General features: G+C 45.2%; 1 protein-coding gene across 3 annotated transcripts in view; it reads right to left on the bottom strand.

The window, feature by feature from the left end:
* Positions 1 to 12,500, bottom strand: part of utrn (utrophin) — a 249,561-nt gene that overhangs the window by 219,318 nt on the left and 17,743 nt on the right. For all 3 annotated transcript variants that reach the window (XM_083643533.1, XM_083643535.1, XM_083643534.1), the window contains exon 2: positions 607 to 668. In XM_083643533.1, the coding sequence (XP_083499659.1) occupies positions 607 to 668 (62 nt within the window). The remainder of the gene's footprint in view (positions 1 to 606; positions 669 to 12,500) is intronic.

The following is a 12,500-nucleotide window of genomic DNA, read 5'->3' as shown; positions in this document are numbered from 1 at the left end:
GGGTAGAGCAATGGCCCAGGAAATAAATCAAAAGTAAATGATGTGTTTAGCACATAGAACTTTGCTACATCATAAATTGTGGCGTAGTGGACACTGGACTTGGGCCAATCCTTATTTGTAACTAAGCCGCGTGCTTTGTTTTAGCATAATGATGAAAGATGCTTATGGTGTGCCACATACTTAAACACATCGTGCCATAAAGTTTATACAACGACAAAGTATTTGAAAGTGAATTCAATCTACTCTTCTGCTAATAGGAACGCTAGCCAGCTGCAGGCCTTTCTTCTTGAGCATGTTAGCCTCTTCAGCCTGGGAAGAGACGTTTCAAGCACAACAACCAAGGCCTCCAGGGAAGGCTGTTACCTCCCAAATAGACTAACAAAATACTCTGCTGGGATGGAAATAGCCTGCCTGCACTTCTTCACCCCTTCTTCGTAATGTCCCAGCCCATTTCAATAGAAAGTAGACGGAGCATTTTAAGTTTCAAAATCATTAGCTCGGCTTTTAGGGCTTCAGGATTACGAGTCGCCTTTCTGCTGCGCCTTAATTGGTGCAATAAAAGTTTGGCATTTGGCTGGAGAACAACAACACAATGTTTCACATTACCTTGGAGAACTGTGCATTTATCCATTTGGTGAATGTTTTCTTCTGTACCGCATCATGCTCATCTGTGGGCGGAGAGAACAGAGAGAGAGAGAGAGAGAGAGAGAGAGAGAGAGAGAGAGGAAGAGAGAGAGAGAGAGGAAGAGAGGTGAGCAGGTGGATCACAAATTGGGCAGCGGAAAAGAACAGTCAGTGTTGTGATGATAGGAAGGAACATGGTTAACATCAGTGCAAACAGCTTGAAAGTCCATTTTCCAAGTGTTTATTTCAGGACACCAACTGTCCAGATTCTATCTGGCCCTGGCATCAGATTCTATCTGGCCCTGGCATCCTGCTAACTGTAGCTGCCTGCGGGGCTTATGGCTTAAAAGCATAATGATCAATGTGGCTGTGTGTGTGAGGGATGGTTCGTCTACTGGAGGTTTGGACATTAGACAACATTGAAATGGGAACAAAACAAAGCCAAGAAGGGTATGTGGTCGACGTGGACAAAATATCTGTCACGGGGTATGTGATGTCAGAATTAAAGATCTGTTGAGAGCGGTTGGTACCGCACGCAGACTGGCACACTTAAAAATAGGAAAAAAAAGAAAAAGGCACTTCCCTTGGACGTGTGCACACGCGCTCGCCAATTCCAGCCTCCGAGTCCAACTGTACAAATAGTTCACATTCTCTTCTCTGGACTCCTCCCCCTCCCTCCCTCCCTCCCCTCTCCTCCTTTATTCTCTCCAACATGGCTGTCTAATAAGGCGTTATTGTGTCAGGCAGAGAGAGGGTCAGCTGCTGTCATGTGCCACTTCAATGGCTGCCTCCTGTAATGGATCAGAGTAACCCCGGCACAAAGCCTCCGACTTCACTTAGAAAAACACCTTTCTGACTTTGTCCTGGAATTCTGTTCATATGATAATTTAAAAAAATATGGAAGAAAACAATTTCAATGGTTATTTCTACTGTACAGTATATCTGTGTCTTGGCCTATGCCGGTTAACAACAAATGTTTTAGCTTGTGATCGTATCATAGCAAATTTGAGAAAATCACACACTGGCATGAATTGTTCATAAATCACCACCGCAAAGTACAAACACAGGCTGGTGCACCTCAGCCTGTCAATAGAGTGGGAAATCTAATATGCATGTGCCCATAAGACATAGCCTACAGTAGACTTGATAATTGATTGCATTTATATAGCGCTTTTCTAAGTACTCAAAGCACTTTGCGTATGGGGGGTGGGGGGCTCAACTCACCCACCACCTGGGTAATGCAGAGCAGCCCGTTTACAGCAGAACGCTCACCACACATCAGCCTATCATGGTGGAGAGTTGAGGACTGAAAGTGCCAATTAAGTAATGAGGGATTATTAGGTGGCCATGATGGAAGGAAGGCCTGTGTGGGAATTTAGCCAGGGCACCGGGGGTTACACCCCTCAGGGCACCGGGGGTTACACCCCTCAGGGCACCGGGGGTTACACCCCTCAGGGCACCGGGGGTTAAACCCCTCAGGGCACCGGGTTACACCCCTCAGGGCACCGGGGGTTACACCCCTCAGGGCACCGGGTTACACCCCTCAGGGCACCGGGGGTTACACCCCTCAGGGCACCGGGTTACACCCCTCAGGGCACCGGGGGTTACACCCCTCAGGGCACCGGGGTTACACCCCTCAGGGCACCGGGGGTTACACCCCTCAGGGCACCGGGGTTACGCCCCTGAGTGCCGATGGGATCTAAAATGACCACAGAGAGTCAGGACCTCGGTTTAACATCCCATCCGAAGGACAGGGATCACTCACAGGACAGAGTCCCTGTCTCTGGCTTGGGGCATTGGGGATCAGGATGGGGATATTATTTGTGAGACCAGAGAGAAGAGCACTTCCTACTCGTCCTCCAACACCACTTCCAGCACCAGATGGTCTCCCATCCAAGGACTAACCAGTCAGTCCTGCTTAGCTTCCCCCAGCAAGCCACTGATGTAATGCAGGAGCCACGGTGCAGACAAATAGAACAGAATAGAATAGAATAGAATAGAATAGAATAGAATAGAATAGAATAGAATAGAATAGCCGCAGCATGCATTAGGGAGCATAATGTTGTAGAGTTAACTGACAGAACAGCCTGGGAACCTGACGAATCTGTTTTATTTGCTCTGAGAGATGCGTCTGGGCCCCCCTCCTACAAACACATTTCCACCCGGCATGAAAACTGCCGAGCCAATCACAGCCCCTGGCTATTACATAGCTTTGTTTAATACTCATCTAATTAGCCAATCACAGCATTCTACGTCTGTTATTTCTGTATAGCAAACAGCAGCTAGCAGAACGTTGCTATGAATGCAGTTCTGATAGACTCTGGAGGACGGTAGGACCACGTCCAGTCATATCAATGTACAGAAAGAAGTCTGGTAAATGTAGCGGTTGCTTCGCGTCAGGTCCTGCATCCGCCTGTCAAGGTTTATTCTGCGATAATGTGCGTCTCGCTGTAAGACACCATATCAGCTGATCTCATGGCGGCTGGCAACCCAGCTGATCAGTAATGTTAGTCTGTTTACATGTTTCAGTCACTGCGTGCCGTTACGTCACACGTTTGGATGCTCCGATTGGTTGAGGCATTTTGGATTGCGCCCGTTGGCAAAGCCCCCTGGAAATAGAAATTGAACTGAGAGATTCCAGACTCCTTCACCTTTGTGAATTGGTCTGGTGATGTCAGGCTAACTGAACCGTAACAAGGATGCTTCATCTCAGGTGGGCCTGTGAAGAGACGTCTGAAGCATCCCCCACTCTGCATATTTAGGTTCTGTCTATGGGACCGGCTGAATAACCAGCTCATTATGTTTCAGTGCAGAGCACCTCAGGGAGCGGGTTGAAAAAAGCAGAACTCACGTCTGCTTCTGTGCACCGTGACTGGGGTCTGCGACAGTAAACTGAAGGTGGAGAAGCGGTAAATGTGTTTTGTGTTTTGTGTGTGTGTGTGTGTGTGTGTGTGTGTGTGTGTGTGTGTGTGTGTGTGTGTGTGTGCGTGCACGCGCGCCCCACGCACGTTAAACAACCACTGTCATTCAACTAGCCGCTGTGTAAAGCACCATGAACTGAACAAAAGTTCAAAGGTTATGATCACCAGCCTCGGGGGTCGTCGGCTTCTTTGTTTGGGGTGTGTGGAGTGTATGTTGAGTGTGCGCGTCAGTGTGTGTGTGTGCAGCCGCTGGCTTGGAGAGCAGGGGCATAAAAACAAGAATGTACCCCAAGGGGAGGCGAGGGGGGAGGGTGAGGGGTGAGAGAGGTGAAGAGCTGAGAGGATGAGATAATAGATGGTAGGAGACAAGGCCGGGTTATTTTATTGACTGGATTTGCACATTTCGTTCAGTTGTTGAACCATGCTTAAAAGTGGCTGGGAAATATGACTGCCAACTCCCTTCTATCATGGGCTTAAGATCATTCTTCATAAAAACAAAGTATCAGTATATGTATGATGACATTTTCCATTCTTTTCTAGGCTTTTTGTGACGTTCCCAGATTTCATGACACCAGGAAATGATCGAATTTCCATACCCAGACTTTCCACAAACACTAGGAAGACAGGCAAATAAAACGACCTGGGAAGACGGGCACCAGGGATGGAGAAGCAATGTGGAGGAGAAAGCGATGTGGAAAGAGACAGCAGAAGGGTGAGAGGTGAGGTCGAGACATAAAGAAGGAGAAGCTAGGTGACTGGACGGTTACACCTTACACCTGTAAAGCCTCAGAAACCATGACTCTGTAAATACCCTCCTGAAGGTCCGGTGACCTTTTTTCCAGACATAAATCTGACGTAGCAACACCACCACCATCTTTCTGACGCAGCAACACCACCACCATCTTTCTGACGTAGCAACACCACCACCATCTTTCTGACGTAGCAACACCACCACCATCTTTCTGACGTAGAAACACCACCACCATCTTTCTGACGCAGCAACACCACCACCATCTTTCTGACGTAGAAACACCACCACCATCTTTCTGACGTAGCAACACCACCACCATCTTTCTGACGTAGAAACACCACCACCATCTTTCTGACGCAGCAACACCACCACCATCTTTCTGACGTAGAAACACCACCACCATCTTTCTGACGTAGCAACACCACCACCATCTTTCTGACGTAGCAACACCACCACCATCTGGGTCTTTCCTGAGCAACGACAAAGAGAAAGAGGCGATGGCTGAAGGAGCCGAGGATGAAAGAGCAGGAGGGCCAGAGGTTGTGTGGTGGAATGAAGGGGATAGGTGACTAAGGTTAGGGGTCCCAACGGGGGCCGCAAAAACTGATGGCAATCAATCACAGTAACTAATAGCCAGGATGGCTAGAGACATGTCCTGACAGAGAGGGAGAGAGGGGGGAAGACAGACAGCAGACAGACAGACAGGAGACAGAGAGACAGGGAGAGACAACCCAGGTAGAGAGGGCAAGAACAGAGAGAAAGAAGCAGGCAAGTGCATTTAAAAATCAAATCATTGTGTAGGATGGGAGGGGGGTAGTACAGGTATGCTTTCAACACAATATCACTTTCCCTTTTATCAACAACAAAAAGGCCCATGTGGAGGCCTCCTGTCCTTACAGCCATATCAGCACCCTGAGGAGGGCCCCTGAGCAGAGGGGTCCCTGTGGGCTCAGGTCTCCTGGGCCCTCCAACCTGCCACCTTCACAGGACAATACAGCCCATTCATGAGCACTGCTCTCCCCATCGTCTGCTCACCACAGCACAGGAATGTCTTACTGCTGCACGCATCAAAGCAGTGGCAGACCGTGTGTGTGTGTGTGTGTGTGTGTGTGTGTGTGTGTGTGTGTGTGTGTGTGTGTTAGAGATGAAACACCCTCACCAGGGAAGATGTACACACATTTCCTTTACACCACCTAAAGTACAGTACCGTAGTAGCTGAGCTAAGCACAGATCCATTGACGTTTTTCAAATGGGTCAAAGTGTGAGGCTACAGCAGCACAGCACAAGTCACAAGGGGTTCATGGGAAGCCGTATTTTTACAATAGTGTTTTTGTGAAAAAAACGACTTAAATAATGTTAATAATGTAAATCTGATATATAGCATGTGTTACAGGGTGATGTATGATTGACATGTGATTGTCAGGGACCCCCTTGTTTACTTATGATATGTCAATTTACGTCTTTGCATCAGATGATCAAACAGGAAGTGCGAGTGGCTTAGAGATGATATCCGTGGCATTTCAGGTGCGCAGGCCCCCCTCTCTGCCAGTGATTGAAGCCAAGCCATGGATTCTCTGGAGCCCCTGTTCCCTAGTAGTTTTCCCTCCGTTCTCACGTGTGGGTGTTGGTGTGTGTGTGACTTTTGTTTTAAGAAGCGTCTTATGAGTAAAGGCGGCCTGAATCTGGCCTCCACTACCGACTGGGCTGTCCATACAAACCGGGCTGTCTAGCTGTCATCGCCCCAAGCTGTCGCAGGTAGGCTGCTCCCATTCATTTTGTGACTTCTTCTTTGATGTTTCTGTGCAAAGACGTTCTGTGTTGTTGTGGCAGATTTGGATTGACTAGACACGAGCTTGATCCTATTTTGAGAACCAGACTCTGTCACACATGGCAACTGGATGCTAAATTTTTACTTCCTTATCGCGACATATTTCAAAGTGAAACGTTGATTGTAGGCGGGACCAGAGCGGGACCAGAGACTGGGAGGAATTTGATTGGACAACAGGCCACTACCAAAGCGGGACAATACGCTTGGGGAGTTTGACTGGACCGTTGAAATGAAAAGTGGGTGCATCACTAGCATCAGAACAAACCAATATGGTGTCTGACAGCGTTGAGTTGGCTTCAGTTGTCGAGAACTCCCCCCTTCCTGATCTCCCCAGCTACCAGAGCAGGCAGGCGAAAAAATCAGGTAGTTAATGTTAGCTCTGTGTCAGGACCGCATCGCACAGTTGCCGGAGTATGACAGTTGGAGATTTATTGACAGCTGTCATGTCATGATATTATTGGTTGTTGATAGTACATGCCAACGTAAGTACACTGTAGATTTAATTATGAATGAAGACAACATGGTTGAATTTTGATGTGAAAAAACAAAGAAATTTGATTTTTGTTAATATTTTTTGCATACATTGTTAAATAGGTGCACTCTATGACCAGGGATGTGATCTAAAATAGTTTAAAAGACATTTCTCTTTTCAACTCGACTTTCATACAAAATACAGTATAGTCGTTAGTCTCACCATTACATAGCGTGACTCACATTGCTTATGTCTATTTCCAACTGTCCGCATGCACGAGTGCTTAGGTTGCATGTAAACATACAACATGTAAACAGACGATTTAGGCTAGCTGAAGGGCTTCATGAAGTCTGTATGATGGAAACAAAAAACATTGGTAACAAACAGGCTGTTAAAATAGCTATGGTGCTATACTTAGCTCAGCTGTGAATGGCCAGTGTGTGGTATGTGAGGTGAGACAAACTGAACTCATTTAACGTCTCATAACAGACTGGCCAGTTTGGTCAATATATGAGCGTGCTGTGTGCAGTTTATTGATGTCCCATTACAATCTCTGGGTGTTTCAGTTTTTCAAACACTTATCTCTCACTGCCATTCGGAGCTGTATACAATGCTCTCATTGTATACAGAGAGGCCACTGAATGTAAATGTTATATAGACGTGTGACATGTGCTTTCATTCAACAAAGAATGCTATAGAAACAGTATTGTTTTAGAGCCAAGGTTGAATTTAAGATACTGCAGACTATTAAAAATATATACTCTGCCCAGCCCTTCTGCAGGCAACAGCCAATAGGTTAGTAATGTTGTCAAGCTTTTAGTGAACATTTTATAGGTCACTTGGTCATAGGAGAGATATCTTATCAGCCAAGTAAGAGGAAGCGTATTGAACTAGCAGAGAATGGAGAGCCAAAGTCACGCCAATTTACGGGTTAGGCATACGCACCAAGAGATTTCATCCGCACTTTATTTTCCCCATAGACATTTGGTAAAATGCTTATAAAAATAGATTTACTCAGTGAAACCAAGCGATTCATATATCTTTAGAATCAGGAGAGGCCATAGAACATTTCACTCAGACCAAAACTAAAACATTTTTTGTTTTTTTGCTTTTTGTTTTACGCTTTGGTCTGAGTGAAATGTTCTATGGTCTCTCCTGATTCTAAAAAAATATATATATATATATATATATATATATATATATATATATATATATATATATATATAATATATAAATATTCTAAAAATATATATACCGTAAATTCCGGACTATAAGCCGCGGCTTTTTTCCCGTTTTTTGGCCCCTGCGGCTTATATAACGGTGCGTCTTATCTATGGATTTTTTCAGAAAAAAAAAAAAAAATACAAATAAAATCTCTCTTTTTTAGCACTCTTTCTAACTATAAATCCACTTCTGTTTTAATTTCCTCTCTTGCCCTCTTTTCACCACACCGCGGACACTGTGTGCACTGTAAAAATAAACAACGGTGGTGTTGTGTTATGTTGTTTTGTTGAAATGTTACGGTAATACGGTAAATGGGAGCTTCCTCAAACAGCCATCTCTTTCCCGACAATCCCCTCTGTGCGTGACCACTTACATATGGTAATTACGGTAAGCAAACGGCCACTCGGCCATCAACTCCCTCCCCCGACTACCAGGAGAAAATCACAAACTTCGGCGAATTCACACAAAGGAAGATCAAGGAATATTCCATCGAACCGGAGCAGATCATAAATATGGATGAAGTGCCTTTGACGTTCGACCTGCCACTCACTCGGACTGTTAACAAGAAGCGCCCTGGAGGATTCTTTCACCAAAAAAAAGCTTTGCTCGTTCTCGACAGCATGAGAACGAGCAGTAGAAGCAACACTCTCACTTACCATGGGGAAGGTACGCAGAAATTCACACGACGCAGCTTTCAAGTTGAAAGCAGTCAATCTCGCATTAAAAGAGGGAAACAGAGCAGCCGCGCGTAACCTGGGCATCGATGAGTCAATGGTGAGGCGTTGGACGGTGCAGCAGGAGGAACTGTCTCAGCACGGAATATTATAGGAGTGTGAAAACATCCACAATCACCAACGGGTTCCAAAACGCTGGACTGCTGCGGGATGAAGAGGATGACGCCGCCACAGCTGGCGCTGAGGGCCGTCAGAGGCTTCAGAGGCTGTTCGATGCCGACAGTGATGAAGAGGAGTTCGTTGGTTTTGAGTGACAATGAAGGAGAGAGGAGAGTGGTTGACGAAGCCACCCTGAACCTGTTCGTTTCCGACACTGAAGATGAGGACTTTGGTGGTTTCAGTACGCAGGAAGAAGAGGAAGACGAGGATTAGTGACTTGACTTCTCTGGTTACAGGTTTGCTGCACATATAGCCTATTGTTGTGTGATTTTGTCTGGGGATTAGTGACCTGACTTTTGTTTTGTTTTGTTGAAATGTTAATAAATGGGAGCTTCCCCAAACAGCCATCGCTTTCCCGACATTCCTCTCTGTGCACGAACCCTTTCATATGGTAATTAAACATCAAAACACCCGCGGCTTATAGACCGGTGCGGCTTATAGAAGAAAAAAATAGTCAATTTTGGTCCCGCGGCTTATAGACCGGTGCGTCTTATAGTCCGGAATTTACGGTATATATAATTATATATATATAAGAAAAACTATTCTTTTAAGCATTTTACGAAATGGCTATGGGAGAATAAATGGCAGATGAAATATCTTGGTGCGTATGCTTAACCCGGAAGTGGGTGTGACTTTGGCTCCCTATGGAGCAAGAGTCAGACACATTAGTCAGCAGAACAAATACTCAACCCAGTCAGCTGATCACTCACCATATTTCAGATAGTTGGAAACCACACGCACTCACACACCCCTAATAAAAATACTATATGGATGATATACTACTACACGTGTAGAGACATAATCAAGTACAGTGATTATGCTGAGAAAGGAAAGTCTCTTTTCCTCAACAGCCAAACAGGAAGTGGTAATTAGGCTACATCAGGAAGAGTAATCCCACTAGTGTCTTCTCACAGCTCACTGAGCACACACACACACACACACACACACACACATACGCATGCACACACACTCACGCACACGACGACGACGATGACCAGTTTTGTGTTCCAAGTTATATGCAGGGTTCCCATCCTAAGGAAATGTCAAATTCTCAGACTGTCAAGTATTTCATGACCTAGGATGTACATGCTGCTGATAGTCTGTGGATGGTGTTTTCTGTCAACAGAAACGCTTCAATCCATTGCCAGAAAGGTACTCGACTTTGCCCTACTCAGTCAGGAACCACATTATCGTTGCAAGAGCCTCAATCTACAAAAAGTCTCTTTCCTCCCTTTATTTTTTAAAGATTTTTATTTAATTATTTATTTTAAGTAGGACTTAAAAGAGCGACAACTACCCATAAAGGAGCCGCATGTGGCTCTAGAGCCTCGGGTTGAGTATCACTGGAAAATATAGAGATGAATTAATTCAAAATAAAATAAAATAAAATAAAATAAAATAAAATAAAATAAAATAAAATAAAATAAAATAAAATAAAATAAAATAAAAACAAAGCAAAACATGAAAAACACATCCTGAAGTTTAATTTCCTGTAAAGTATCTATCAAATTCGGAAAGACTGAACAGCGCGGAGAAGTAAACAAACCTGAAACTACACTGAAGGTGAGAAAAGTCAAACTGCCAGAAACAACACACACACACACACACACACACACACACACACACACACGCACACACACACGCACACACACACACGTTCTGCAAAAGCAGCAAAGGAGGTGGCCTGGAACACGGGGCAGACGCTCATATAAACTATACAGCCTCATTACACACAGCCAGGAGAGGGTAACCCCCCCCCCCCCAGTCTCACAGGTGGAGAGAGCCTGGGGGGGCGGGAGGGGAGAGGCACAGAGGTGAAAATCAAACAAACCGTGAGGGTTTCCACGGCAGCACCACACATGTAAACATGAGGGTGCAGAGCTTAGACAAATAAGAGATATTTACAAGGTTTAGCCACACCACTGAGCAGCAATGGGCCCTTTAGCCAAGCTATAGTCAGAGCTAAAACGCAACGTTTGTTCAAGACTATGACTACCGGTACTTTTGGCCTCAGTAAAGCTTTAGAAATGCATGTTTGGCCATGGAAAGTACATAGTTAACAGAAAAGTTTTGACTTGAATTTCAGTTGAGGAAATCAGAGGTTTTTAAACAGGATACCTCCTGGGTGTGTGTGTGTTTGAAAGTTGTCAAGGTGGTCAAAGTCACTGCAGCAAAAATAACACAACAGGTTTTTTGTGTGAAGTTCAATGCAAACCCAGTCTCCCCAAAAATGTTAAATAGTAACATTGGTCCACGGTGGCTTTTTGGTTGGGCTTTTAGGGTTAGGGTCTGGGTTAGGGTAACCATTAGAGGGTATGAGGTGGTCCCCCTGAAGGGAGTCGGAGATGGGTCAGAGACCCCACGGGGACCCCTCTCCCACGCCCCATGCCTAAACCTAACCTCTCCCACCCCTCTAAAAACTCCCACCCCTGTAAAAACTCCAATTCAAAAAAATATTTCCATTTAACAATTTGAGAGCCGAAATTGGCTGTGGACCAATGTTACTATTTCACAATTTTCTATGAGACTGTGTTGATGCAAACAGCTTTTCCCAGGTCTTTGGTAAATCAGCACTAAAGCAGGTCCTTGTCTTGGCTGTGAAACACAAGCCTCTCAGGAGGAGGCGGCTCATAAAGTTTCCCTGAACTTCACCTTGCTGCACAGCTGTTAGCTGTCTTGTCTGTCAGCACAGCTCCACCCCTGGCCTGGCCTATTGGAGGGCACTGATCCTCACACAGGACGCACGCACGCATGCACACACGCACAAACACACAGAGTCCTGCTACGACAATCGCGCAATCAACTTCATCTTTCATCACTCAACTTCACCTGCCCGCGTCACCACGCGTTCACTATTATACACCTCTCTGCCCTATTCAGTGTGAGGGCAGACATATTGTATTTTGACTCTGTAGGCCGAGAGGAATGCACAGAATTCCCATAATCATTTCACACACATTCCTCCCCCCTCCCTCCAAACGGTCACTTGTCTAAGCTTGTCCCAGCCGGCGCAGCCTTGTTGACACTCTTCCCCGGCCGGGATCTGGGAATTTGTAGGGAAAACACTCCGAAACGTTCAGGAAGATTAACCCATATCCCCACTTAGCGGCTTGAAAAACACTCTGTGGTGTGTGTAGGTGTAATTAGAGGTGAAGAGAAAAGTTGGCGGCGTGGGGCTATGGTATATTACACAGAGCAGAATGATGAATGCTCACTCTAAAAATTAACACAACTGTAAATAACTGACCCGGCTTTTAAAATGAATGGCCAATCAGAAGAGAGAAGGGTAGGATATGAAGCATGTATAACTGATTTTGAATTCAGTAGCATTCTGGACAATTCATTAAAGTCCAATCAAAATCTATCTTCTCTCAATCTGTGCTGTTAAATGCCGACTGTGGAATTACACTATGGTGGTGCCACCAATTGCAACAGTGTTGCCCCGCTACTGGCTTTGTTTACACAGTGACGGTCTGATAGAACAGAAGAGAGCTTTTGGTCTGAAAAGAGATTTTGATACAAGCACTGACAGACCTTGCATCTTTGTATCCATATCCTTCACAAAATGGGGCTGCTGACCAAGAGATTTAACTATATTCAGAGGCTATCAAATGTTTAAAATATTCATGCCTGTAAACTCTGTACAGCAGTTTGTACAACAGCGCTGTATTTCAAGTTCAAATTGATTAGTTCCAATAATGCTCCAAAAAGCTTATTTTCCATTAAGGCAACCCCTGTATGAACATATCTGAAGTGATTGTGAATACCTAAACTTGAGTAAATCCTG

The sequence above is a fragment of the Poromitra crassiceps genome (genome assembly GCF_964638095.1).
Source record: "Poromitra crassiceps genome assembly, chromosome: 9".
Taxonomy (NCBI): Eukaryota; Metazoa; Chordata; class Actinopteri; order Beryciformes; family Melamphaidae; genus Poromitra; species Poromitra crassiceps.
Note: the sequence above shows the minus strand (reverse complement) of the source record. Positions and strands in the feature narration are given on the sequence as shown.